At 40.6% G+C, this 26,830-nt stretch overlaps 1 protein-coding gene across 2 annotated transcripts in view; it reads right to left on the reverse strand.

Annotated features, from left to right (window-relative positions):
- Positions 1-26,830, reverse strand: part of LOC124005152 (voltage-gated potassium channel subunit beta-1) — a 168,825-nt gene that overhangs the window by 58,196 nt on the left and 83,799 nt on the right. For both annotated transcript variants that reach the window (XM_046314139.1, XM_046314138.1), the window contains exon 2: positions 15,215-15,258. In XM_046314139.1, coding sequence (XP_046170095.1) covers positions 15,215-15,258 — 44 coding nt within the window. The remainder of the gene's footprint in view (positions 1-15,214; positions 15,259-26,830) is intronic.

Consider the following 26,830-nt stretch of genomic DNA (forward strand, 5'->3'; position numbering starts at 1 on the left):
CCTGACCCACTGCCAACCTCTACCTGTGTGCTCTGTAACCCAGCCCTGTCCTGTCCCACTGCCAACCTCTACCTGTCTGCTCTGTAACTCAGCCCTGTCCTGACCCACTGCCAACCTCTACCTGTCTGCTCTGTAACCCAGCCCTGTCCTGTCCCACTGCCAACCTCTACCTGTCTGCTCTGTAACTCAGCCCTGTCCTGACCCACTGCCAACCTCTACCTGTCTGCTCTGTAACCCAGCCCTGTCCTGACCCACTGCCAACCTCTACCTGTGTGCTCTGTAACCCAGCCCTGTCCTGTCCCACTGCCAACCTCTACCTGTCTGCTCTGTAACTCAGCCCTGTCCTGACCGACTGCCAACCTCTACCTGTCTGCTCTGTAACCCAGCCCTGTCCCGCTAAATAACCCAATGACACTCTGTGCCCTTTTAATAGAAACATTCCACTACTAGTCTGCTCTAGTCGGTCATCCCATCTACACACCAGCTACACTATGGCTATATGGTCTGTCTCACACACACACGCACGCACGCACACACGCACGCACACACGCACACGCACACACACACACACACACACACACACACACACACACACACACACACACACACACACACACACACACACACACACACACACACACACACACACACACACACACACACACACACACACACACACACACACACACACACACACACACACACTTAGTTTATCTTCTCCTTCCTAGCCAATTAGCAAGGGAGAAAGCCAGTGAGGAACTTATCGACCGTACCGCAGAACAACCGTAAATCGACTGGCGGTCGAAGCGCTAACCCGTTTGGTAATTGTATATTTACAGCGGAAGTTAATTATAAGCAGTGAAAAAGTCAAGAGGGACTTCTCATATTGAATAGTTCAATCTATCAACGCTCTGTATCAGCAGAATTCAGGACTGTAGTGTACTGTACTGAGAGCACAGATGGTCATGAACCAAGGACTGTAGTACTGTACTGAGAGCACAGATGGTCATGAACCAAGGACTGTAGTACTGTACTGAGAGCACAGATGGTCATGAACCAAGGAGTGTAGTACTGTACTGAGAGCACAGATGGCCATCAACCAAGGACTGTAGTACTGTACTGAGAGCACAGATGGCCATGAACCAAGGACTGTAGTACTGTACTGAGAGCACAGATGGCCATGAACCAAGGACTGTAGTACTGTACTGAGAGCACAGATGGTCATGAACCAAGGACTGTAGTACTGTACTGAGAGCACAGATGGTCATGAACCAAGGACTGTAGTACTGTACTGAGAGCACAGATGGCCATGAACCAAGGACTGTAGTGTATTGTACTGAGAGCACAGATGGTCATGAACCAAGGACTGTAGTACTGTACTGAGAGCACAGATGGCCATGAACCAAGGACTGTAGTACTGTACTGAGAGCACAGATGGTCATGAACCAAGGACTGTAGTACTGTACTGAGAGCACAGATGGCCATGAACCAAGGACTGTAGTACTGTACTGAGAGCACAGATGGTCATGAACCAAGGACTGTAGTACTGTACTGAGAGCACAGATGGTCATGAACCAAGGAGTGTAGTGTACTGTACTGAGAGCACAGATGGTCATGAACCAAGCTTATTTAATCTTATTTAATCACCTTATATCATTTACTCATTCAAGTGTTTTTCTTTATTTTTACTATTTTCTAGATTGTAGAATAATAGTAAAGACAGCAACTGTAACGGGATTGTTCCTGGGAAGGAGAGGAGGACCAAAACGCAGTGTGGTTATAATTCATGTTTTTTTTATAAGAAAAACTATACATGATTAAACTACAAAATAAACAAGAACCGTGAAACCCGAAACAGTCCCGTGTGGTACAAACACTGACACAGGAGACAATCACCCACGAATTACCCAAGGAATATGGCTTCCTAAATATGGTTCCCAATCAGAGACAACGATAAACACCTGCCTCTGATTGAGAACCACTCTAGGCAACCATAGACTTTCCTAGACAACTATACTGAACACAACCCCATAAATCTAATAAACCCCTAGACAAGACAACACACAATAAATCACCCATGTCACACCCTGGCCTAACCAAAATAATAAAGAAAACACAGAATACTAAGGTCAGGGCGTGACATCAACATTATGAAATAACACATATGATATCATGTAGTAACCAAAGAATTGTTAAACAAATCAAAATATATCCACCCTTTGCCTTGATGACAGCTTTGCACACTCTTGGCATTCCCTCAACCAGCTTCACCTGGAATGGTTTTCCAACCGTCTTGAAGGAGTTCCACATTGTCACGCCTTGGTCATTGTATTTTGTGTTTTTGTTATATGTTTGGGTAGGCCAGGGTGTGACATGGGTTTATATGTTGTGTTTCTTATTGGGGTTTGTATGCATTGGGATTGTGTATGATTAGGGGTGTGTCTAGTTAGGCTTGGCTGCCTGAGGCGGTTCTCAATTGGAGTCAGGTGATTCTCGTTGTCTCGGATTGGGAACCGTATTTAGGTAGCCTGAGTTCGCGGTGTATTTTGTGGGTGTTTGTTCCTGTCTCTGTGTTGTAGTCACCAGATAGGCTGTAATTAGTTCACGTTTCGTTTGTTGTTTTCGTAATTCAGTTATTTCATGTACCGTTGTCATTCATTAAAGTCATGAGTAACCTACACGCTGCATTTCGGTCCGACTCTCTTCATTCAACAGACGAACGTCGTTACACTTATCTGTCAATGTGTCATGTGTAAACATATCTTTTAAACCATGTGAAGGGATGATTGGCTCCACAATGTCTGTGTGCCAGTCAGTGATCTTGTCCAGGGGGGGGGGGTGTATTTGATATATGCCATTGGGTGGGGTAATGGTGTTGGTCCTGAGTGGTACCAAGAGCGAGATAAGACCATAGTTTAGGAGACCAAAGCTGAACGATAATTTATAACCAATGCTGTCTGGCTATGTGTGTCTTTCCTATAAAGCATCTCAGTTGCGATGTGTAAGGGACTCTCAGAGAATTCCTTAATAGACACTGAATTGATGTGAGAGTCACAGGGTTGTGATGAAGCTCATAATAATTAAAGATGGACTTTATGATAACTCTGACTCGTGTGTTGGTCATGATTTGGTAAATACAGGAAATTTCCCCTACACTGGTCACTTTAATAAATGGACCACTAGTCACTTTAAATAAAGCCACTTTAAAAACACATATTACATGACTCATATCTCATGTACTGTATTTTATACCATATATTGCACCTTGCCTGTGCCGCTCGGCCATTGCTCAACCATATAGTTATATGTACATATTCTCATTCACCCCTTTAGATTTGTGTGTATTAGGTAGTTGTTGGAGAATTGTTAGATTACATGTTAGATATTACTGCACTGTTCGACCTAGAAGCACAAGCATTTCGCTACACTCGCGTTTAACATCTGATAACCATGTGAATGTGACCAATAAAATTTGATTTGATTTTGAGTTGATTATTATAAAACATTTTAATATTTACAACAATAACATTATTATACAACATTATATTACAGCATAACAGCAATAACATTATTATACAACATTATAATAATAACAGCAATAACATTATTATACAACATTATAATAATAACAGCAATAACATTATTATACAACATTATATTACAGCATAACAGCAATAACATTATTATACAACATTATAATAATAACAGCAATAACATTATTATACAACATTATAATAATAACAGCAATAACATTATTATACAACATTATAATAATAACAGCAATAACATTATTATACAACATTATAATACAGATTAACAGCAATAAAAGTGACGTAAAAATGAACAATAAAGTAATGTAGTTATTAGTATTTATTTAATATTAAAAGCTGATTTTCCAGAGAAGTGAAAAACAAGAGACCCATTTAAGCTAATATGGAGTACAATCGAGCTCCTGGAAAACACACAAATAATCAACATTACCCATGAACTATTTACCTAAACATGTACCTTAAAGTTTACTGGAGGCTTAGTACTACAATACCTGTAAACAATGGTGAGTTATCACAAAATATAAAATGTACCTTAAAGTTTACTGGAGGCTTAGTACTACAATACCTGTAAACAATGGTGAGTTATCACAAAATATAAAATGTACCTTAAAGTTTACTGGAGGCTTAGTACTACAATACCTGTAAACAATGGTGAGTTATCACAAAATATAAAATGTACCTTAAAGTTTACTGGAGGCTTAGTACTACAATACCTGTAAACAATGGTGAGTTATCACAAAATATAAAATGTACCTTAAAGTTTACTGAAGGCTTAGTACTACAATACCTGTAAACAATGGTGAGTTATCACAAAATATAAAATGTACCTTAAAGTTTACTGGAGGCTTAGTACTACAATACCTGTAAACAATGGTGAGTTATCACAAAATATAAAATGTACCTTAAAGTTTACTGGAGGCTTAGTACTACAATACCTGTAAACAATGGTGAGTTATCACAAAATATAAAATGTACCTTAAAGTTTACTGGAGGCTTAGTACTACAATACCTGTAAACAATGGTGAGTTATCACAAAATATAAAATGTACCTTAAAGTTTACTGGAGGCTTAGTACTACAATACCTGTAAACAATGGTGAGTTATCACAAAATATAAAATGTACCTTAAAGTTTACTGGAGGCTTAGTACTACAATACCTGTAAACAATGGTGAGTTATCACAAAATATAAAATGTACCTTAAAGTTTACTGGAGGCTTAGTACTACAATACCTGTAAACAATGGTGAGTTATCACAAAATATAAAATGTACCTTAAAGTTTACTGGAGGCTTAGTACTACAATACCTGTAAACAATGGTGAGTTATCACAAAATATAAAATGTACCTTAAAGTTTACTGGAGGCTTAGTACTACAATACCTGTAAACAATGGTGAGTTATCACAAAATATAAAACGTACCTTAAAGTTTACTGGAGGCTTAGTACTACAATACCTGTAAACAATGGTGAGTTATCACAAAATATAAAATGTACCTTAAAGTTTACTGGAGGCTTAGTACTACAATACCTGTAAACAATGGTGAGTTATCACAAAATATAAAATGTACCTTAAAGTTTACTGGAGGCTTAGTACTACAATACCTGTAAACAATGGTGAGTTATCACAAAATATAAAATGTACCTTAAAGTTTACTGGAGGCTTAGTACTACAATACCTGTAAACAATGGTGAGTTATCACAAAATATAAAATGTACCTTAAAGTTTACTGGAGGCTTAGTACTACAATACCTGTAAACAATGGTGAGTTATCACAAAATATAAAATGTACCTTAAAGTTTCCTGGAGGCTTAGTACTACAATACCTGTAAACAATGGTGAGTTATCACAAAATATAAAATGTACCTTAAAGTTTCCTGGAGGCTTAGTACTACAATCCTGTAAACAATGGTGAGTTATCACAAAATATAAAATGTACCTTAAAGTTTACTGGAGGCTTAGTACTACAATACCTGTAAACAATGGTGAGTTATCACAAAATATAAAATGTACCTTAAAGTTTACTGGAGGCTTAGTACTACAATACCTGTAAACAATGGTGAGTTATCACAAAATATAAAATGTACCTTAAAGTTTACTGGAGGCTTAGTACTACAATACCTGTAAACAATGGTGAGTTATCACAAAATATAAAATGTACCTTAAAGTTTACTGGAGGCTTAGTACTACAATACCTGTAAACAATGGTGAGTTATCACAAAATATAAAATGTACCTTAAAGTTTACTGGAGGCTTAGTACTACAATACCTGTAAACAATGGTGAGTTATCACAAAATATAAAATGTACCTTTAAAGTTTACTGGAGGCTTAGTACTACAATACCTGTAAACAATGGTGAGTTATCACAAAATATAAAATGTACCTTAAAGTTTACTGGAGGCTTAGTACTACAATACCTGTAAACAATGGTGAGTTATCACAAAATATAAAATGTACCTTAAAGTTTACTGGAGGCTTAGTACTACAATACCTGTAAACAATGGTGAGTTATCACAAAATATAAAATGTACCTTAAAGTTTACTGGAGGCTTAGTACTACAATACCTGTAAACAATGGTGAGTTATCACAAAATATAAAATGTACCTTAAAGTTTACTGGAGGCTTAGTACTACAATACCTGTAAACAATGGTGAGTTATCACAAAATATAAAACGTACCTTAAAGTTTACTGGAGGCTTAGTACTACAATACCTGTAAACAATGGTGAGTTATCACAAAATATAAAATGTACCTTAAAGTTTACTGGAGGCTTAGTACTACAATACCTGTAAACAATGGTGAGTTATCACAAAATATAAAATGTACCTTAAAGTTTACTGGAGGCTTAGTACTACAATACCTGTAAACAATGGTGAGTTATCACAAAATATAAAATGTACCTTAAAGTTTACTGGAGGCTTAGTACTACAATACCTGTAAACAATGGTGAGTTATCACAAAATATAAATGTACCTTAAAGTTTACTGGAGGCTTAGTACTACAATACCTGTAAACAATGGTGAGTTATCACAAAATATAAAATGTACCTTAAAGTTTACTGGAGGCTTAGTACTACAATACCTGTAAACAATGGTGAGTTATCACAAAATATAAAATGTACCTTAAAGTTTACTGGAGGCTTAGTACTACAATACCTGTAAACAATGGTGAGTTATCACAAAATATAAAATGTACCTTAAAGTTTCCTGGAGGCTTAGTACTACAATACCTGTAAACAATGGTGAGTTATCACAAAATATAAAATGTACCTTAAAGTTTCCTGGAGGCTTAGTACTACAATACCTGTAAACAATGGTGAGTTATCACAAAATATAAAATGTACCTTAAAGTTTACTGGAGGCTTAGTACTACAATACCTGTAAACAATGGTGAGTTATCACAAAATATAAAATGTACCTTAAAGTTTACTGGAGGCTTAGTACTACAATACCTGTAAACAATGGTGAGTTATCACAAAATATAAAATGTACCTTAAAGTTTACTGGAGGCTTAGTACTACAATACCTGTAAACAATGGTGAGTTATCACAAAATATAAAATGTACCTTAAAGTTTACTGGAGGCTTAGTACTACAATACCTGTAAACAATGGTGAGTTATCACAAAATATAAAATGTACCTTAAAGTTTACTGGAGGCTTAGTACTACAATACCTGTAAACAATGGTGAGTTATCACAAAATATAAAATGTACCTTAAAGTTTACTGGAGGCTTAGTACTACAATACCTGTAAACAATGGTGAGTTATCACAAAATATAAAATGTACCTTAAAGTTTACTGGAGGCTTAGTACTACAATACCTGTAAACAATGGTGAGTTATCACAAAATATAAAATGTACCTTAAAGTTTACTGGAGGCTTAGTACTACAATACCTGTAAACAATGGTGAGTTATCACAAAATATAAAATGTACCTTAAAGTTTACTGGAGGCTTAGTACTACAATACCTGTAAACAATGGTGAGTTATCACAAAATATAAAATGTACCTTAAAGTTTACTGGAGGCTTAGTACTACAATACCTGTAAACAATGGTGAGTTATCACAAAATATAAAATGTACCTTTAAAGTTTACTGGAGGCTTAGTACTACAATACCTGTAAACAATGGTGAGTTATCACAAAATATAAAATGTACCTTAAAGTTTACTGGAGGCTTAGTACTACAATACCTGTAAACAATGGTGAGTTATCACAAAATATAAAATGTACCTTAAAGTTTACTGGAGGCTTAGTACTACAATACCTGTAAACAATGGTGAGTTATCACAAAATATAAAATGTACCTTAAAGTTTACTGGAGGCTTAGTACTACAATACCTGTAAACAATGGTGAGTTATCACAAAATATAAAATGTACCTTAAAGTTTACTGGAGGCTTAGTACTACAATACCTGTAAACAATGGTGAGTTATCACAAAATATAAAATGTACCTTAAAGTTTACTGGAGGCTTAGTACTACAATACCTGTAAACAATGGTGAGTTATCACAAAATATAAAATGTACCTTAAAGTTTACTGGAGGCTTAGTACTACAATACCTGTAAACAATGGTGAGTTATCACAAAATATAAAATGTACCTTAAAGTTTACTGGAGGCTTAGTACTACAATACCTGTAAACAATGGTGAGTTATCACAAAATATAAAATGTACCTTAAAGTTTACTGGAGGCTTAGTACTACAATACCTGTAAACAATGGTGAGTTATCACAAAATATAAAATGTACCTTAAAGTTTACTGGAGGCTTAGTACTACAATACCTGTAAACAATGGTGAGTTATCACAAAATATAAAATGTACCTTTAAAGTTTACTGGAGGCTTAGTACTACAATACCTGTAAACAATGGTGAGTTATCACAAAATATAAAATGTACCTTAAAGTTTACTGGAGGCTTAGTACTACAATACCTGTAAACAATGGTGAGTTATCACAAAATATAAAATGTACCTTAAAGTTTACTGGAGGCTTAGTACTACAATACCTGTAAACAATGGTGAGTTATCACAAAATATAAAATGTACCTTAAAGTTTACTGGAGGCTTAGTACTACAATACCTGTAAACAATGGTGAGTTATCACAAAATATAAAATGTACCTTAAAGTTTACTGGAGGCTTAGTACTACAATACCTGTAAACAATGGTGAGTTATCACAAAATATAAAATGTACACTACCGTTCAAAAGTTTGGGGTCACTTTGAAATGGCTTTTGAAAGAAAAGCACATGTTTTTGTCAAATTAAAATAACAGAAAATGAACACACGCAAAACACCAGTCTCAATGTCAACAGTGAAAAAAATAACTGTTGAAATGTATTCTCCGGGAGGCAAACCCACAGTAGTCAGTAACACAGATGGTACCTCTAACCATTACACTACCAACTCCGTTCTTAAAACACTGATGTCAACAGACCATTTAAATGGACAGTCTTGAAGTGTTCGTTCAAAAACTATTTTGTTTGTATATTTCTCTTGCTGTGGTTGTAGCAGAGCTAACTGCAATGTTTTTCCTGTCTGAAATATAGCTACCTCGTCTTACCTTAGTTTGGTCCGTGCCGTGCAAATGAATGTGAGCAGCGTGGCAGTTTGGCGGTTTTAAACTTAAAGTACTAGCTATATTTTATGCAATTAAAAAAACATGTATTGCGGTGAAATGAACAGGCCATACACATTAGCTAACGTTGCATTTTTATGTTGGCTAACGTTATCTAGCTAGTTAACGTTAACTAGATATCATAGCAGCCAGGAATGTCCGCTATCTTATTTGTGCATGTTTGTGCTCAATTACACACAAGTCTCTAGATCAGCAGTTTACACATGATGACTTCAACCTTCTATGAAAAACATTACTTGGTAAAATATAGTTAGGTAGCCTGTTTGTTGATTAGATAGTTACTCAACATTAGCTCTCATCTGACTGGTATAAAGTTATGTTAGTTAAGTAGGCAGTTGGCTAACTATCTAGCTAATTAAAAAAAAAATAGTGCATTTATTGGCGAGCTACCTTTATTTGCCTGTTCTTTAGCTACATAGCTTTCTGATGACTGGTGTTAGCTAGCTTCAGAGGCTAGCTGCTGCAATTTGTACAAGCAAGCTAACATTAGCTAGGTAAGGTTAGCTAGTTAGCTACCTAGCTAATCAAAATATCTGCATGCATTTATTGATTAACCTCAGCTTGAACACCACCATAAAGCTAGCTAAATACAGTAGTCTAGGTTCGTATTTATTGATTAACCTCAGCTTGAACACCACCATAAAGCTAGCTAAATACAGTAGTCTAGGTTCGTATTTATTGATTAACCTCAGCTTGAACACCACCATAAAGCTAGCTAAATACAGTAGTCTAGGTTCGTATTTATTGATTAACCTCAGCTTGAACACCACCATAAAGCTAGCTAAATACAGTAGTCTAGGTTCGTATTTATTGATTAACCTCAGCTTGAACACCACCATAAAGCTAGCTAAATACAGTAGTCTAGGTTCGTATTTATTGATTAACCTCAGCTTGAACACCACCATAAAGCTAGCTAAATACAGTAGTCTAGGTTCGTATTTATTGATTAACCTCAGCTTGAACACCACCATAAAGCTAGCTAAATACAGTAGTCTAGGTTTGTATTTATTGATTAACCTCAGCTTGAACACCACCATAAAGCTAGCTAAATACAGTAGTCTAGGTTCGTATTTATTGATTAACCTCAGCTTGAACACCACCATAAAGCTAGCTAAATACAGTAGTCTAGGTTTGTATTTATTGATTAACCTCAGCTTGAACACCACCATAAAGCTAGCTAAATACAGTAGTCTAGGTTCGTATTTATTGATTAACCTCAGCTTGAACACCACCATAAAGCTAGCTAAATACAGTAGTCTAGGTTTGTATTTATTGATTAACCTCAGCTTGAACACCACCATAAAGCTAGCTAAATACAGTAGTCTAGGTTCGTATTTATTGATTAACCTCAGCTTGAACACCACCATAAAGCTAGCTAAATACAGTAGTCTAGGTTCGTATTTATTGATTAACCTCAGCTTGAACACCACCATAAAGCTAGCTAAATACAGTAGTCTAGGTTCGTATTTATTGATTAACCTCAGCTTGAACACCACCATAAAGCTAGCTAAATACAGTAGTCTAGGTTCGTATTTATTGATTAACCTCAGCTTGAACACCACCATAAAGCTAGCTAAATACAGTAGTCTGGGTTCGTATTTATTGATTAACCTCAGCTTGAACACCACCATAAAGCTAGCTAAATACAGTAGTCTAGGTTCGTATTTATTGATTAACCTCAGCTTGAACACCACCATAAAGCTAGCTAAATACAGTAGTCTAGGTTCGTATTTATTGATTAACCTCAGCTTGAACACCACCATAAAGCTAGCTAAATACAGTAGTCTAGGTTCGTTCCATTCACTTCTCATGACTGGCAGCACGGTGCAAACAGATGTGTTGTTGCTGAGCAACTGATGGTGTTTACAACTCCTAGATTCGGCAGAAAAGATTTTAGCATTGCCAGAAATGTTACAAAAAGGTATCATTGGTTCTTAAAGGACAGAAAATGAGCATGTGAGAGCAATAAATTATAAATCTAATCAAAACTATGTGTGAGATTGATATTAAAAAGTATGACTGTGTGTGAGATTGATTGTAAAGAGCATGACTGTGTGTGAGATTGATATTAAAGAGTATGACTGTGTGTGAGATTGATATTAAAAAGTATGACTGTGTGTGAGATTGATATTAAAGAGTATGACTGTGTGTGAGATTGATATTAAAGAGTATGACTGTGTGTGAGATTGATATTAAAAAGTATGACTGTGTGTGAGATTGATTGTAAAGAGTATGACTGTGTGTGAGATTGATATTAAAGAGTATGACTGTGTGTGAGATTGATATTAAAGAGTATGACTGTGTGTGAGTTTGAATGTAAAGAGTATGACTGTGTGTGAGATTGATATTAAAGAGTATGACTGTGTCACGGTTCATGAATCCACTGCCTCCCTCTCTCTTTCTCTTTTCTCTCTCTCTCTCTCTTTCTCTCTCTCCCGTGTTTGTGTGGGCGTGGTTCCCAATCTCGGCCTGATTGTCTGCGCCAGCTGGAACCACTTATCTTCCCTTTATATGTTCTGTGACCAGTGTTTCTTGTTGTCAGATCGTTGTTACTTCCCTGAGGTTGTGTCGTGTGTCTGTGCTCTTCTCTCGCCGCCCTTGTGTGGATTATCTGCTGTGCTCCTTCCTACCCATCCGGACACACTCCCCTGGATTTCTCAGCACGCTATCTTCGGAAGATGCGCCCTAGTCCCTGTGTTGGATTCCGTCTGAGTACAGTCTGTCTGTCCTGTTGCTGCTGTAAACTGTATTCATTAAACCATCGTTGCTTGCATCTTGCATCCGCCTCTGTATTGTCACAGACTGTGTGTGAGTTTGATATAAAAGAGTATGACTGTGTGTGAGATTGATTGTAAAGAGTATGACTGTGTGTTTATTTTATGTTGCGTTACAGACTGTGGTTAAAACCTAGCTGTTGTTTAATTGTAACTCTGCGTGACCTGACCTGTTATTAGGGTGATGAGGCAACCTGTTCACTAATGCTCAGTGGCAGGAGGACTCAAAGAAACACACACACACACACACACACACACACACACACACACACACACACACACACACACACACACACACACACACACACACACACACACACACAGTGTATGTCATGCAAACCCAGCCCAGGGCACAGGGGCATAATGGCACAGTGGGAAGTGTGTGTCTGTGTGTGTGTGGCACAGTCGGAGCCTGCCAAGTGGAATGAGACTGACCTTATCTTTGCAACGACAGACCATCTGATCAGTCTGACTCAGACACCCATCCCCTCCTTACTCCCACTCCAAGTAACCTCCTCCTGTCAGACCAGCCACCCCTGATAAACTCTACCTCCATCTCTCTCTCTCTCTCTCTCTCTCTCTCTCTCTCTCTCTCTCTCTCTCTCTCCATCTCTCTCTCTCTCTCTCTCTCTCTCTCTACCTCCATCTCTCTCTCTCTCTCTCTCTCTCTCTCTCTCTCTCTCTCTCTCTCTCTACCTTCATCTCTTAATCTATCCCGCCACTCTCATCCTTTCTCTGAGGCCTCCAACTAAAAAACAACATATTCAAACCCTACACATTCAATTGCTACATATCTGAAATTCACACACATACACTCACACCCTCCCTCCCTATCCAATCTACAGTGGCAAATAAAGCTATTAATGGCTGAGACAAAAGCTCTCCATCTGCTGACAGAGGAATGCCCATTGACCCCTGGGGGAGCTCAGCGTTTGAGTGTCTGTTAGTGTGTGTGCAGTTCTGTGTGTTTATTTCTGTCTGAGTGTGTGGTTCTGTGTATGTGTTTATAACCCCTCAAAGCAAGTGGGTGTAAGCGCAGAGAGAGAGAGAGAGAGATGGAGGTAGAGAGAGAGAGAGAGAGAGAGAGAGAGAGAGAGAGAGAGAGAGAGAGAGAGAGATGGAGGTAGAGAGAGAGAGAGAGATAGGCTAGTGGGAGTAAGCAGAGAGAGAGAGAGAGAGAGAGAGGGAGAGAGAGATGGAGAGAGAGAGAGAGAGAGAGAGAGAGAGAGAGAGAGAGAGAGAGAGAGAGAGAGAGAGGCTAGTGGGAGTAAGCAGAGAGAGAGAGAGAGAGAGAGAGAGAGAGAGAGAGAGAGAGAGAGAGAGAGAGAGAGAGAGAGAGAGAGAGATTGAGAGGGAGAGAGAGAGAGAGAGAGATGGAGGTAGAGATAGAGATGGAGGTAGAGAGAGAGAGAGAGAGAGAGAGAGAGAGATGGAGGTAGAGATAGAGATGGAGGTAGAGAGAGAGAGAGAGAGAGAGAGAGAGAGAGAGAGAGAGAGAGAGAGAGAGAGAGAGAGAGAGAGAGAGAGAGAGAGTAGAGATAGAGATAGAGATAGGAGGTAGAGAGAGAGAGAGAGAGAGAGAGAGAGAGAGAGAGAGAGAGAGAGAGAGAGAGAGGCTAGTGGGAGAAAAAGAAAAAAAGATTAAAAAAGCAGAGAGAAGTTATGAAGGGCGACTGGAGGCAGGTATCATATGTTTAAATGAAGAAGAGACGCCATGGCAACACAGAAAACTGCCAAATAACGGATGATTAAACATTTTCAGTGTGTGTGTGTGTGTGTGTGTGTGTGTGTGTGTGTGTGTGTGTGTGTGTGTGTGTGTGTGTGTGTGTGTGTGTGTGTGTGTGTGTGTGTGTGTGTGTGTGTGTGTGTGTGTGTGTGTGTGTGTGTGTGTGTGTGTGTGTGTTTGAGTGGGAGTTTCACAACCTCCCACACACACAGTTATAAAACACAAACTCCCACTCAAACCACACACACACACACACACACACACACACACACACACACACACACACACACACACACACACACACACACACACACACACACACACACACACACACACACACACACACACACACAATGCTGGAATGTTCTGCCCTGACTTCTGCACCCCTTGCTCTTCCACCTCTTCGACCTCTTCGATGGGCCAACAAAGTGTAATGATGAAGATCCACTTGGACACTGATGTAAGTTTTATATTCTCCCCGTTGTGGCTAAAAGTATAATTTGTGGAAGGTAAACTGATCCTAGATTTGTGCCAAAGTACAAATCCTACTCAGCGCAGTCACGGATCACCTGTGATACAAGTCAATATTCAACCGCCATCCGTGTGTCTAAGGCCATCGGGAGTCGACGTGGAAAGTTGCAAGTTTGAATCCACAATAGAAAGTTGTTTTTTGAGATGTTGGGTTTTCGGCCTATCCCAAACCTTTTAACCTGTACCTTAACAACGCAGAGTTAACCTTAACAACGCAGAGTTAACCTTAACAACACAGAGTTAACCTTAACAACGCAGAGTTAACCTTAACAATGCAGAGTTAACCTTAACAACACAGAGTTAACTTTAACAACGCAGAGTTAACCTTAACAACGCAGAGTTAACCTTAACAACGCAGAGTTAACCTTAACAACGCAGAGTTAACCTTAACAACGCAGAGTTAACCTTAACAACGCAGAGTTAACCTTAACAACGCAGAGTTAACCTTAACAACGCAGAGTTAACCTTAACAACGCAGAGTTAACCTTAACAACGCAGAGTTAACCTTAACAACGCAGAGTTAACCTTAACAACGCAGAGTTAACCTTAACAACGCAGAGTTAACCTTAACAACGCAGAGTTAACCTTAACAACGCAGAGTTAACCTTAACAACGCAGAGTTAACCTTAACAACGCAGAGTTAACCTTAACAACGCAGAGTTAACCTTAACAACGCAGAGTTAACCTTAACAACGCAGAGTTAACCTTAACAACGCAGAGTTAACCTTAACAACACAGAGTTAACCTTAACAACGCAGAGTTAACCTTAACAACACAGAGTTAACCTTAACAACGCAGAGTTAACCTTAACAACACAGAGTTATCCTTAACAACGCAGAGTTAACACCTGAACGTATCCTTAAACACTTTGAAATTTGACGTTTGCAACAACATCAAAACTGTAAGTTTGAGAAACATGTATGAACGTCTATTATTCTGACGTGAGTCTGTGAGAGCTAGTTGAGTGATGGTTTGTAAAAGGTGAGTGTTCTTACCCAGTCCCAAACACGACACTCTAAGTCCTGACTTTCCCAGGTTCCTGAGGAGAGAAACATACAGCTGTTACTTGATGTTGTTATAATAAGGAATCAACTCAGACCAAGATAGTAGGACAGCTTGGTGTGTGTGTGTGTGTGTGTGTGTGTGTGTGTGTGTGTGTGTGTGTGTGTGTGTGTGTGTGTGTGTGTGTGTGTGTGTGTGTGTGTGTGTGCGTGCGTGCGTGCGTGCGTGCGTGCGTGCGTGCGTGCGTGCGTGCGTGCGTGCGTGCGTGCGTGCGTGCGTGTGTGTGCAGTGAAGTAATTGCACTCACAAACCCTCAGGGACCTCACTAACCCCCAGTGACCACACTAACCCCCATTGGCCTTACTAACCTCCAGTGACCACACTAACCCCCAGTGACCACACTAACCCCCAGTGACCACACTAACCCCTGGACGACAGTCTGTCTGTCTGTCTGTCTGTCTGTCTGTCTGTCTGTCTGTCTGTCTGTCTGTCTGTCTGTCTGTCTGTCTGTCTGTCTGTCTGTCTGTCTGTCTGTCTGTCTGTCTGTCTGTCTGTCTGTCTGTCTGTCTGTCTGCCTGCCTGCCTGCCTGCCTGCCTGCCTGTCTGTCTGTCTGTCTGTCTGTCTGTCTGTCTGTCTGTCTGTCTGTCTGTCTGTCTGTCTGTCTGTCTGTCTGTCTGTCTGTCTGTCTGTCTGTCTGTTCATCTGGCCAACAGGAAGTGATGTCCTTGCCTCAGTTTGTGTGTCTCTCCTCTGGTTTTGTGTCATCTTGTGTAATGGCCAGCCGGATGACGCTGAGTGTTCCTGACGTTCTGTGACATTGCCCATCAGACAGATTAAATAAAATCTCACCGTTTTAAACCCACCCCAACCAAACACAGACCTGTGACCAATAACAGAGCAGTAGAACCCTGCCATGACCAATCACTGACCGGTGGAGTCAATCAGTTCTCAGTTCTGGTCTCAGATCTGTCATGTCAACTTCCTGACAAGCCGTATCCACTGGGTTGACAGGTGAATGACACATGACTAAATAGAAAAGAACAATCATGCCCAGACCATCATTGCAGTCATGGCCAAAAGTTTTCAGAATGACACAAATATTAACTTCCACAAAGTTTGCTGCTTCAGTGTCTTTAGATATTTTTGTCAGATGTTACTATGGAATACTGAAGTATAATTACAAACATTTCATAAGTGTCAAAGGCTTTTATTGACAATTACATGAAGTTGATGCAAAGAGTCAATATTTGCAGTGTTGACCCTTCTTTTTGAAGACCTCTGCAATCCGCCCTGGCATGCTGTCAATTACCTTCTGGGCCACATCTTGACTGATGGCAGCCCATTCTTGTATAATCAATGCTTGGAGTTTGTCAAAATTTGTGGGTTCATGTTTGTCCACCCGCCTCTTGAGGATTGACCACAACTTCTCAATGGGATTAAGGTCTGGGGAGTATCCTGGCCATGGACCTACAATATCGATGTTTTGTTCCCCGAGCCACTTAGTTATCACTTTTGCCTTATGGCAAGGTGCTCCATCATGCTGGAAAAGGCATTGTTTGTCACCAAACTGTTCCTGGATGGTTGGAAGAAGTTGCTCTCAGAGGATGTGTTGGTACCATTCTTTATTAATGGCTGTGTTCGGAGGCAAAATTGTGAGTGAGCCCACTCCCTTGGCTGAGAAGCAACCCCACACATGAATGGTCTCAGGATGCTTTACTGTTGGCATGACACAGGACTGATGGTAGCGCTCACCTTGTCTTCTCCGGACAAGCTTTTTTTCTGATGCCCCAAACAATCGGAAAGGGGATTCATCAGAGACAATGACTTTACCCCAGTCCTCAGCAGTCCAATCCCTGTACCTGTTGCAGAATATCAGTCTGTCACTGATGTTTTTCCTGGAGAGAAGTGGGTTCTTTGCTGCCCTTCTTGACCCCAGGCCATCCTCCAAAAGTCTTCGCCTCACTGTGCGTGCATATGCACTCACACCTGCCTGCTGCCATTCCTGAGCAAGCTCTGTACAGGTGGTGCCCGATCCCGCAGCTGAATCAACTTTGGGAGACGGTCCTGGCGCTTGCTGGACTTTCTTGGGTGCCCTGAAGCCTTCTTCACAACAATTGAACCGCCCCCCTTTGAAGTTTTTTATGATCCGATAAATGGTTGATTTAGGTGCAATCTTACTGGCAGCAATATCCTTGCCTGTGAAGCGCTTTTTACGCAAAGCAATGATGACGGCGTGTGATTCCTTGCAGGTAACCATGTTTTTAATGAGAGAATCACTGACATGATGTCAACTGGTCCTTTTGTGGCAGGGCTGAAATGCAGTGGAAATGTTTTTTGGCGATTCAGTTCATTTGCATGGCAAAGAGGGACTTTGAAATTAATCTGATTATTCTTCATAACATTCTGGAGTATATGCAAATTGCCATCATACAGACTGAGGCAGCAGACTTTTTTGAAAATTAATATTTGTGTCATTCTCAAATCTTTTGGCCACGACTGCACAACTCATAAGACACTCGTTATTTAGTAGCTCAGTTTGATCTGCACACTGCATTACAATGTGTTGGGTCTTCACCTTCTTAAGGACACTAGAGATGTTTGACCTGCTGGTCTAACAACCTGAAAGTATTATTTAATTCAATGTTTGTATTCATTCAGCAGTGAATTGCCTCAGAAAAACAACTCTCCAACCCCTATGTCTCTACAGTTCAAAAAGTTAAACGATTTGTTAAGATAATTTAGCATGATTAGAGTGAACAGAGTGTCATTAGGGCCATGGTCAAAAAGTGGTCAATGCTCAATAGAACTCTGACACTGCTCCGTGGGCAAGACGGCGCTAACTTCGAACGTCAACTGACAAGCTAGCTATTGGCTGCAGGTTCATGTGTGACCGCATTGGCTTTTTGTAAATTAAATCTGTGCAATACAAAACCAAATTGATATACAGTATATATCAAGAAAAGAAAAGCAAGAAAAGAAAAGTCCCTTTTTCAGGACCCTGTCTTTCAAAGACAATTCATAAAAATACAAATAACTTCACAGATCTTCATTGTAATGGGTTTAAACACGGTTTCCCATGCTTGTTCAATGAACCATACACAATTAATGAACATGCACCTGTGGAACAGTCATTAACCTCTTGAACCTCTGGGGGCAGTATTTCATTTTTGGATGAAAAACGTTCCCATTTTAAACAAGATATTTCGTCACGAAAAGATGCTCGACTATGCATATAATTGACAGCTTTGGAAAGAAAACACTCTGACGTTTCCAAAACTGTAAAGATATTGTCTGTGAGTGCCAGAGAACTAATGCTACAGGCGAAACCAAGATGAAGTTTTATACAGGAAGTGAGCCAGATTTTTGAGGCGCTATGTTCCAATGTCTCCTTATATGGCTGTGAATGCGCAAGGAATGAGCCTACACTTTGTCTTTTCCCCAAGGTGTTTGCAGCATTGTGACGTATTTGTAGGCATATCATTGGAAAATTCACCATAAGAGACTACATTTACCAGGTGTCCGCTCGGTGTCCTCCGTCGAAACTATTGCGTAATCTCCAGGTGCGTGCATTGTTCCATTTTGAACAGAGGAGAAACCAAACTGCAACGTTTGCCATGTTTCTGTCGATATTATTAATTTTTAATTAATTTGGAAAAAAGTTTGCGTTGTGATGACTGAATTTTCGGGGGGTTTTCTTAGCCAAACGTGATGAACAAAACGGAGTGATTTCTCCTACACAAATAATATTTTTGGAAAAACTGAACATTTGCTATCTAACTGAGAGTCTCCTCATTGAAAACATCCGAAGTTCTTCAAAGGTAAATTATTTTATTTGAATGCTTTTCTTGTTTTTGTGAAAATGTTGCCTGCTCATTTCATTTGCGATTTAATGAATAGGAAACGTTGCGTTATGGTAATGAGCTTGAGGCTCTGATTACGCTCCCGGATACGGGATTGCTCGACGCTAGAGGTTAAGCCAGCCTTTAGTCTTGAAATCTTTTAATCTTTCGTTTAGTATGTGACCTTATATGTGAATCCTTAAAGAGATGGGTGGGGTTAAAGCTTAAACGATAATGAATGAGTGTCGACAAAGAAGAGCTCTTCAGTAGGTACCAAAACATTCAAGGGCCATTTTCTCAAAAGTGAGGTTACAAGTTTATCAAGATCATGATCATTAGAAAGCAAATTATCTCTTGACACATTGATGAAAATAGTAATGGCCTCTAAACCTTCAAGCTGCATACTGAACCCAATTCCAACTAAACTACTGAAAGAGCTGCTTCCTGTACTTGGCCCTCCTATGTTGGACATGATAAATGGCTCCATATCCACCAAACTTACTCAAATAGGCAGTAATAAAGCCTCTCTTGAAAAAGCCAAACCTTGACACAGAAAATATACAAAACAATCGGCTTATATCGAATCTCCCATTCCTCTCGTAAATTTTTTTAAAAGCTGTTGCGCAGCAACTCACTGCCTTCCTGAAGCCAAACAATGTATACAAAACACTTCAGTTTGGTTTTAGACCCCATCATAGCACTGAGACTGAACTCGTGAAGGTGGTAAATTACATTTGAATGGTGTCAGACCAAGGCACTGCATCTGTCCTTGTACTCCTAGACCTTAGTGTTGCTTTTGATACCATCGGTCACCACATTCATCCTTACTGTCCCTAGAATTTCTAAGCAAACAGCTGGAGGCAAGGCTTTCTCCTATAGAGCTCCATTTTTATGGAATGGTCTGCCTATCCATGTGAGAGACGCAGACTCTGTCTCGACCTTTAACTCCTTGGTGACAGGTGGCAATATTTTCATGTCCGGATGAAATGCATGCCCAAATTCAACTGCTTGCTACTCATCCCCAGAAGATAAGATATGCATATTATTAGTAGGTTCGGACAGAAAACACTCTGAAAATTCCAAAACTGTTTGAATCATGTCTGTGAGTATAACAGAACCTATGTAGCAGGCGAAACCCCGAGGACAACCCATTCAGATTGTTTTTTTTGAGGTCACTCTCTTTTCAGTGAGATTTCATTTAGAATCCAGATTTCTAAGGGTTCTAAGGGCAGTTCCTACTGCTTCCACTGGATGTCACCGGTCTTTAGAAATTGGTTGAGATTTTTCCTTTGTGTAATGAAGAAGAAGCCCTGTTCAAAACGAGGGTCACTTCAAGTGTACTGTTTGTTAGAGGTGCGTGACCAGAAAGATAGCATCAGTTTGTTTTCTTCCTGTATTGAACACAGATCAACCAGTCTTCAATTTTATCGATTATTTACTTTAAAAAATACCTAAAGTTGTATTACAAAAGTAGTTTGAAATGTTTTGGCAAAGTTTACAGGTAACTTTTGAGATATTTTGTAGTCACGTTGCGCATGTTGGAACCAGTGTTTTTCTGGATCAAACGCGCCAAATAAACTGACATTTTGGATATATATTGACGGAATTAATCTAACAAAAGGACCATTTGTGATGTTTATGGGACATATTGGAGTGCCAACAGAAGAAGCTCATCAAAGGTAAGGCATGATTTATATTTTTATTTCGGCGTTTTGTGTTGTGCCTGCAGGGTTGAACTATGCTTCTCCCTCTTTGTTTATGGAGGTGCTATCCTCATATAATAGCATCGTTTGCTTTCGCCAAAAAGCCTATTTGAAATCTGACATGATGGCTTGATTCACAACACGTGTAGCTTTAATTTGGTATCTTACGTGTGATTTCATGAAAGCTTGATTTTTAAAGTAATTTATTTGAATTTGGCGCTCTGCATTCTCTGGCTTTTGGCCAAGTAGGCCAAATATCCCTTAAGTATTTATTGAAGACTCATTTCTTCAGTAGGTCCTACGATTGAGTGTAGTCTGGCCCAGGGGTGTGAAGGTGAACGGAAAGGCACTGGAGCAACGAACCGCCATTGCTCTCTCAGGCCGGATCCCCTCTCTCCACTGGGATTCTCTGCCTCTAACCCTATTACGGGGGGCTGAGTCACTGGTTTACTGGTGCTCTTCCATGCCATCCCTAGGATAGATGCGTCTCTTGAGTGGGTTGAGTCATTTACGTGATCTTCCTGTCTGTGTTGATGCAGGGTTCGGCCCGTGGGAGAGGTCTTCGTGGGCTATACTCGGCATTGTCTCAGGGTAGTAGGTCGGTGGTTAACGACATCCCTCTAGAGGTGTGGGGGCTGTGCCTTAGCAAAGTGGGTGCTGTTACAATATATCCTGCCTGTTTGGCCCTTTCCGGGGGTATCGTCGGACAGGGCCACAGTGTCTCCCGACCCCTCCTGTCTCAGCCTCCAGTATTTATGCTGCAATAGTTTATGTGTCGGGGGGCTAGGGTCAGTTTGTTATATCTGGAGTATTTCTCATGTCTTATCTGGTGTCCTGTGTGAATTTAAGTATGCTCCCTCTAATTGTCTCCCCTTTTCTCTCTCTCTCTTTCTCTCTCTCTCTTCTCTTGGAGGACCTGAGCCCTAGGACCATGCCTCAGGAAAACCTGGCCTGACGACTCCTTGCTGTCCCCAGTCCACCTGGTCATGCTGCTGATCCGGTTTCAACTGTTCTGCCTGCAGCTATGAAGCCCTGACCTGATCACTGGATGTGCTACCTTGTCCTGGACCTGCTGTGTTGGACTCTCTCTCTCTCTATCGCACCTGCTGACCATAACTCTGAATGATCACCTATGAAAAGCCAACTGACATTTTCACCTGGGGTGCTGACCTGTTGCACCCTCGACAACCACTGTGATTATTATTATCTGACCCTGCTGGTCTTCTATGAACGTTTGAACATCTTGGCCATGTTCTGTTATAATCTCGACCCGGCACAGCCAGAAGAGGACTGGCCACCCCTCAGAGCATGGTTCCTCTCTAGGTTTCTTCCTAGGTTCTGGCCTTTCTAGTTTTTCCTAGCCACAGTGCTCCTATATATGCATTGCTTGCTGTTTGGGGTTTTAGGCTGGGTTTCTGTACAGCACTTTGTAACATCGGCTGATGTAAAAAGGGCTTTATAAATACATTTGATTGATTTAATGATTGATTGATTCAAAGCAGAATTACTTTCCCATTGTTCCTCAACTGTAGTGTATAATATAACATTTTCTAGCTCAGAATCTCTACTTTTATCCAATGTAAAAAAAGACATTCAAATGTTGCTACATAAGACCGAATCGAGCACAAATATGGAAAAGCTACAACCAAGAGCAGCGCAGTCTAAAATATCAACGGTCACAGCAAACTAACACTCTTATTTCCCCAACACAGTCCAGTACAAATATATGAAGGTTATACTACTGTAGAGAACAATTTTATGATTCATTCTATGTGAGTAATTATGACATAGGCTAAAGAAAACTAAGTTTAGACATTCATTTAGTGGCACCCTCTCAAATGTACCAGTATTTCACTACATTCTAGAGCAGTGAGTGAATGCCCTACAATCTTAGGCCTCACAACCTTAGGCCTCACAACCTTAGGCCTCACAACCTTGACCCCACAACCTTGACCTCACAACCTTAGGCCTCACAACCTTAGGCCTCACAACCTTAGGCCCCCACAACCTTGGCTTCACAACCTTGACCTCACAACCTTAGGCCTCACAACCTTAGGCCTCACAACCTTAGGTCTCACAACCTTAGGGCTCACAACCTTAGGGCTCACATCCTTAGGTCTCACAACCTTAGGCCTCACAACCTTAGGGCTCACAACCTTAGGGCTCACATCCTTAGGTCTCACAACCTTAGGGCTCACAACCTTAGGGCTCACATCCTTAGGTCTCACAACCTTAGGCCTCACAACCTTAGGCCTCACAACCTTAGGTCTCACAACCTTAGGTCTCACAACCTTAGGGCTCACAACCTTAGGGCTCACATCCTTAGGTCTCACAACCTTAGGCCTCACAACCTTAGGCCTCACAACCTTAGGTCTCACAACCTTAGGTCTCACAACCTTAGGCCTCACAACCTTAGGCCTCACAACCTTAGGTCTCATAACCTTAGGTCTCACAACCTTGGCTTCACAACCTTAGGCACCACAACCTTAGGCACCACAACCATGACCTCACAACCTTAGGTCTCACATCCTTATGCCCCACAACCTTAGGCACCACAACCTTGGCCTGACCTCTAAGGGTGTTCTCTCTGTCCTGCAAATGTGTCCTCTTGCACCAAAGTATTGCTTAATCAGGGAGACGAAGAAAGAATAAAGAAGAAAGAGAAGAGAATAAGTATTTTCCACGTATCCCACCCGCCCTCGGTACAACACTACAGAACTATGGAACTTTAAAACTTCAGATCGTTGGGCGGACTACAGCTGGTGTTGTGTAGAATTTAGAGCAGGGGTGAGAATGTGCTGAGTCAGTCAACAGGCAATTGATGATGATGTCATAGTTGGGTAGCTCAGGACCTGAATGATGATCACACACAGGTGCGCTCTATTTCAGGGCCAAAACTAATCTGGGCCACAGCCAGAACACAGAGATAGATCACCTTGACAAGAGTTTCACTGTATAGAGCTGTGCATGATGAGGATCTCACTGTCCATCACGTTGCATTTCTATGTGTACATTCTGTGAACGGCCAAAATGTTAGAAGTCAACGTTCTGGACTTAGTGTGGTGGTAAGTGAATGAAACACGTAGCTACATCTCCATGTTTAAAAAAAATGTTTTTTATAGACACTGCAAGATCAAACGTATGTGGACACCTGCTCATCGAACATTTATTCCTCCCCCACCAAACTTTACAGTTGGAACTTTGCATTGGGGCAGGTAGCGTTCTCCTGGCATCCTCCAAACACAGATTTGTCCGTTGGAATGCCAGATGGTGAAGCGTGGTTCATCACTCCAGAGAACGTGTTCACACTGCTCCAGAGGTCAATGGTGGTGAGATTTACACCATTCCATCCAACGGTTGACATTGCATATGGTGATCTTAACCTTGTGGGTGGCTGCTATGCCATGGAAACCAATTTCATGAAGCTTCAGACTAACAGTTCTTGTACAAAAAAAAAATAGTTTCCAGAAGTAGTTTGGAACTCGGTTGTGAGTATTGAGACCCGAGAACAGACAAATTTGACACGCTACGTGCTTTAGCACTGGGCAATCCCATTATGTGAGCTTGTGTGACCTACCACTTCACGGCTGAGCCATTGTTGCTCCTAGACATTTCCACTTCACAATAACAGCACTTACAGTTGACCAAGGCAGCTCTAGCAGGACAGACATTTGACTAACTGACTTGTTGGAAAGGTGTCATCCTATGACATTGCCACATTGTAAGTCACTGAGATTTCAGTAAGGCCATTCTACTGCCAATGTTTGTCTATGGAGGTTGCATGACTGTGCAATGGTGTGGCTGAAATAGCTGAATCCACTCATTTGAAGGGGTGTCCACATACGTTTTTATATACACATAAACAATACTACCACTCCACAGTGCCTTCGAAAAGTATTCTGACTCCTTGACTTTTTCACATTTTAATATGTGACAAGCGGGACATTCAGAGACTTGTTCCGAAGCCACTCCTGCATTGTCTTGGCTGTGTGCTTAGGGTCGTTGTCCTGTTGGAAGGTGAACCTTCACCCCAGTCTGAGGTCCTGAGTGCTCTAGAGCAGGTTTTCATCAAGGATCTTTCTGTACTTTGCTCCATTCATCTTTCCCTCAAGCCTGACTAGTCTCCCAGTCACTGCCACTGAAAAACATCCCCACAGCATGATGCTACCACCACCATGCTTCACCATAAGGGATGATGCCAGCTTTACTCCAGACGTGACAGTTGGTATTGAGGACAAAGAGTTCAATCTTGATTTCAGCAGACCAGAGAAGCTGGTTTCTCATGGTCTGAGAGTCATTTAGATCCTTTTGGTAAACTCCAAGCGGGCATTTGCCTTTTACTGAGGAGTTGTTTCCGTCTGGTCACTCTAACATAGAGGCCTGATTGGTGGAGTGCTGCAGAGATGGTTGTCCTTCTGGAAGGTTCTCCCATCTCCACAGAGGAACTCTGGAACACTGCCAGAGTGACCATAGGGTCCTTGGTCACCGCCCTGACCAAGGCCCTTCTTCGCCATTTGGGCGTTCCAAACATCTTCCATTTAATAATGATGGTGTGTTCTTTGGGACGTTCAATGCTGGAGAAATATGTCACCCTTCCCCAGATCTGTGCCTCAACACAATACCTATGTAAATAAAATATTTCAATTTTTTATTTGTAAAATATTTGATCAAATTGATAAAAACCTGTGTTCGATTTGTCATTATGGGCTATTGTGTGTAGATTGACGAGGATTTTTTATTTTATTTAATCCATTTTAGAATAAGGCCGTAACGTAACAAAATGTGAATAAAAGACGGGTCTGAATAGTTTCTGAATGCACATATCATTGGCTTGAGGAACAGGGACAGAGAGGACGAACAAGAAGCTTAGGGTGAAAGACGAAGGGATAGGTAGAGAGAGAAAGAAATATAACAGATGTGTGGGAAGGAAGTGATGTTGTTACCGTAGGAACACTGTGCTCCCTCGGTTACTGTCGCCCCTGGAAACGATGTGATTAACACTGTAACCTAATTTGGCGAAGCCTCAGTCTCTTCCTAGTAGCATAAACAGACACACACACACACACGCACACACACACACACACACACGCAATAATGTACATTATTCACACACACGTAGTCACTGCTGTGTGGCGATAAGCTGAGGTCTGTGCAGTGGGGTGTATTCATGGATGCCAAGGGAAGCCAGGCTTCACCCCAAAAAATGTACCAATAAAAAATAAAAGCATATCAAATAATTGATCTTTCGTCTCTCTGTGTTTCTTGAAATTCGCAAGAGGCTGAATGTATCTCACCGGAGAAAGCATCCGACCGAATGAAAAAACTGGCCCTTTGTCTCTGTACGTGTAGGCTATCTATCTGACGCTATCAGGTCATAAAGAGTATGACAATGTTGTCTCCCACAGCATTGAAGGCAAAAGAAGCCAGCGAGCATTTGGCTTCCCATGTTTAAAAAAAAGTATACAATAATAGCCAATCAGTGTTGAGCTGAACTGAGTGAGCTCAACTGTGATTGGTTCTGGCGCACACCAAAACAAAGTGTCAACAGAAGCCAGTTTGGATTTGGATTCACACCAATCACACAGATAGAACAATGAGCTTTAGCAATCACATCAAAAGTCAAACTGGCAACTTTAACTGTTGTATCTCGTTGTGTTGTTGTCCTCTGGTGGCTAACTAGCTAGCTAAAATTGTCCCTGTCCTAAATGTTGGACTAAGCATTGGTAATTTGATGATGTTGAAATGTTTAAGTTGAAATGATGCTGGAATAGTGGAGGCAGCTCCTGTTTTCTTTGCGACTTGCTGTAACTCTCTGTGGTTCTAAATCAATAGTTGTTTTAGTGGTCCGAAAATGTCAGAAACATTAACTTGATTGACAATGCTGTAGGTCATGTAACTGTTTATCACATGCGATATGCTTTGTGGATTTCACCTGGCTTAGGCAGCTATCCGGTTTTGTGAAGAAACATCGGTTGAATTTGTTTCTGTCTTCTTATTGTCGCGGCCTTGGGCCAATATATCATGGTAGCAAGGCGTATGAACTAACAGGTTATAGAGCAAATAACG

This window comes from Oncorhynchus gorbuscha, linkage group LG19, assembly GCF_021184085.1.
Source record: "Oncorhynchus gorbuscha isolate QuinsamMale2020 ecotype Even-year linkage group LG19, OgorEven_v1.0, whole genome shotgun sequence".
Lineage (NCBI taxonomy): Eukaryota > Metazoa > Chordata > Actinopteri > Salmoniformes > Salmonidae > Oncorhynchus > Oncorhynchus gorbuscha.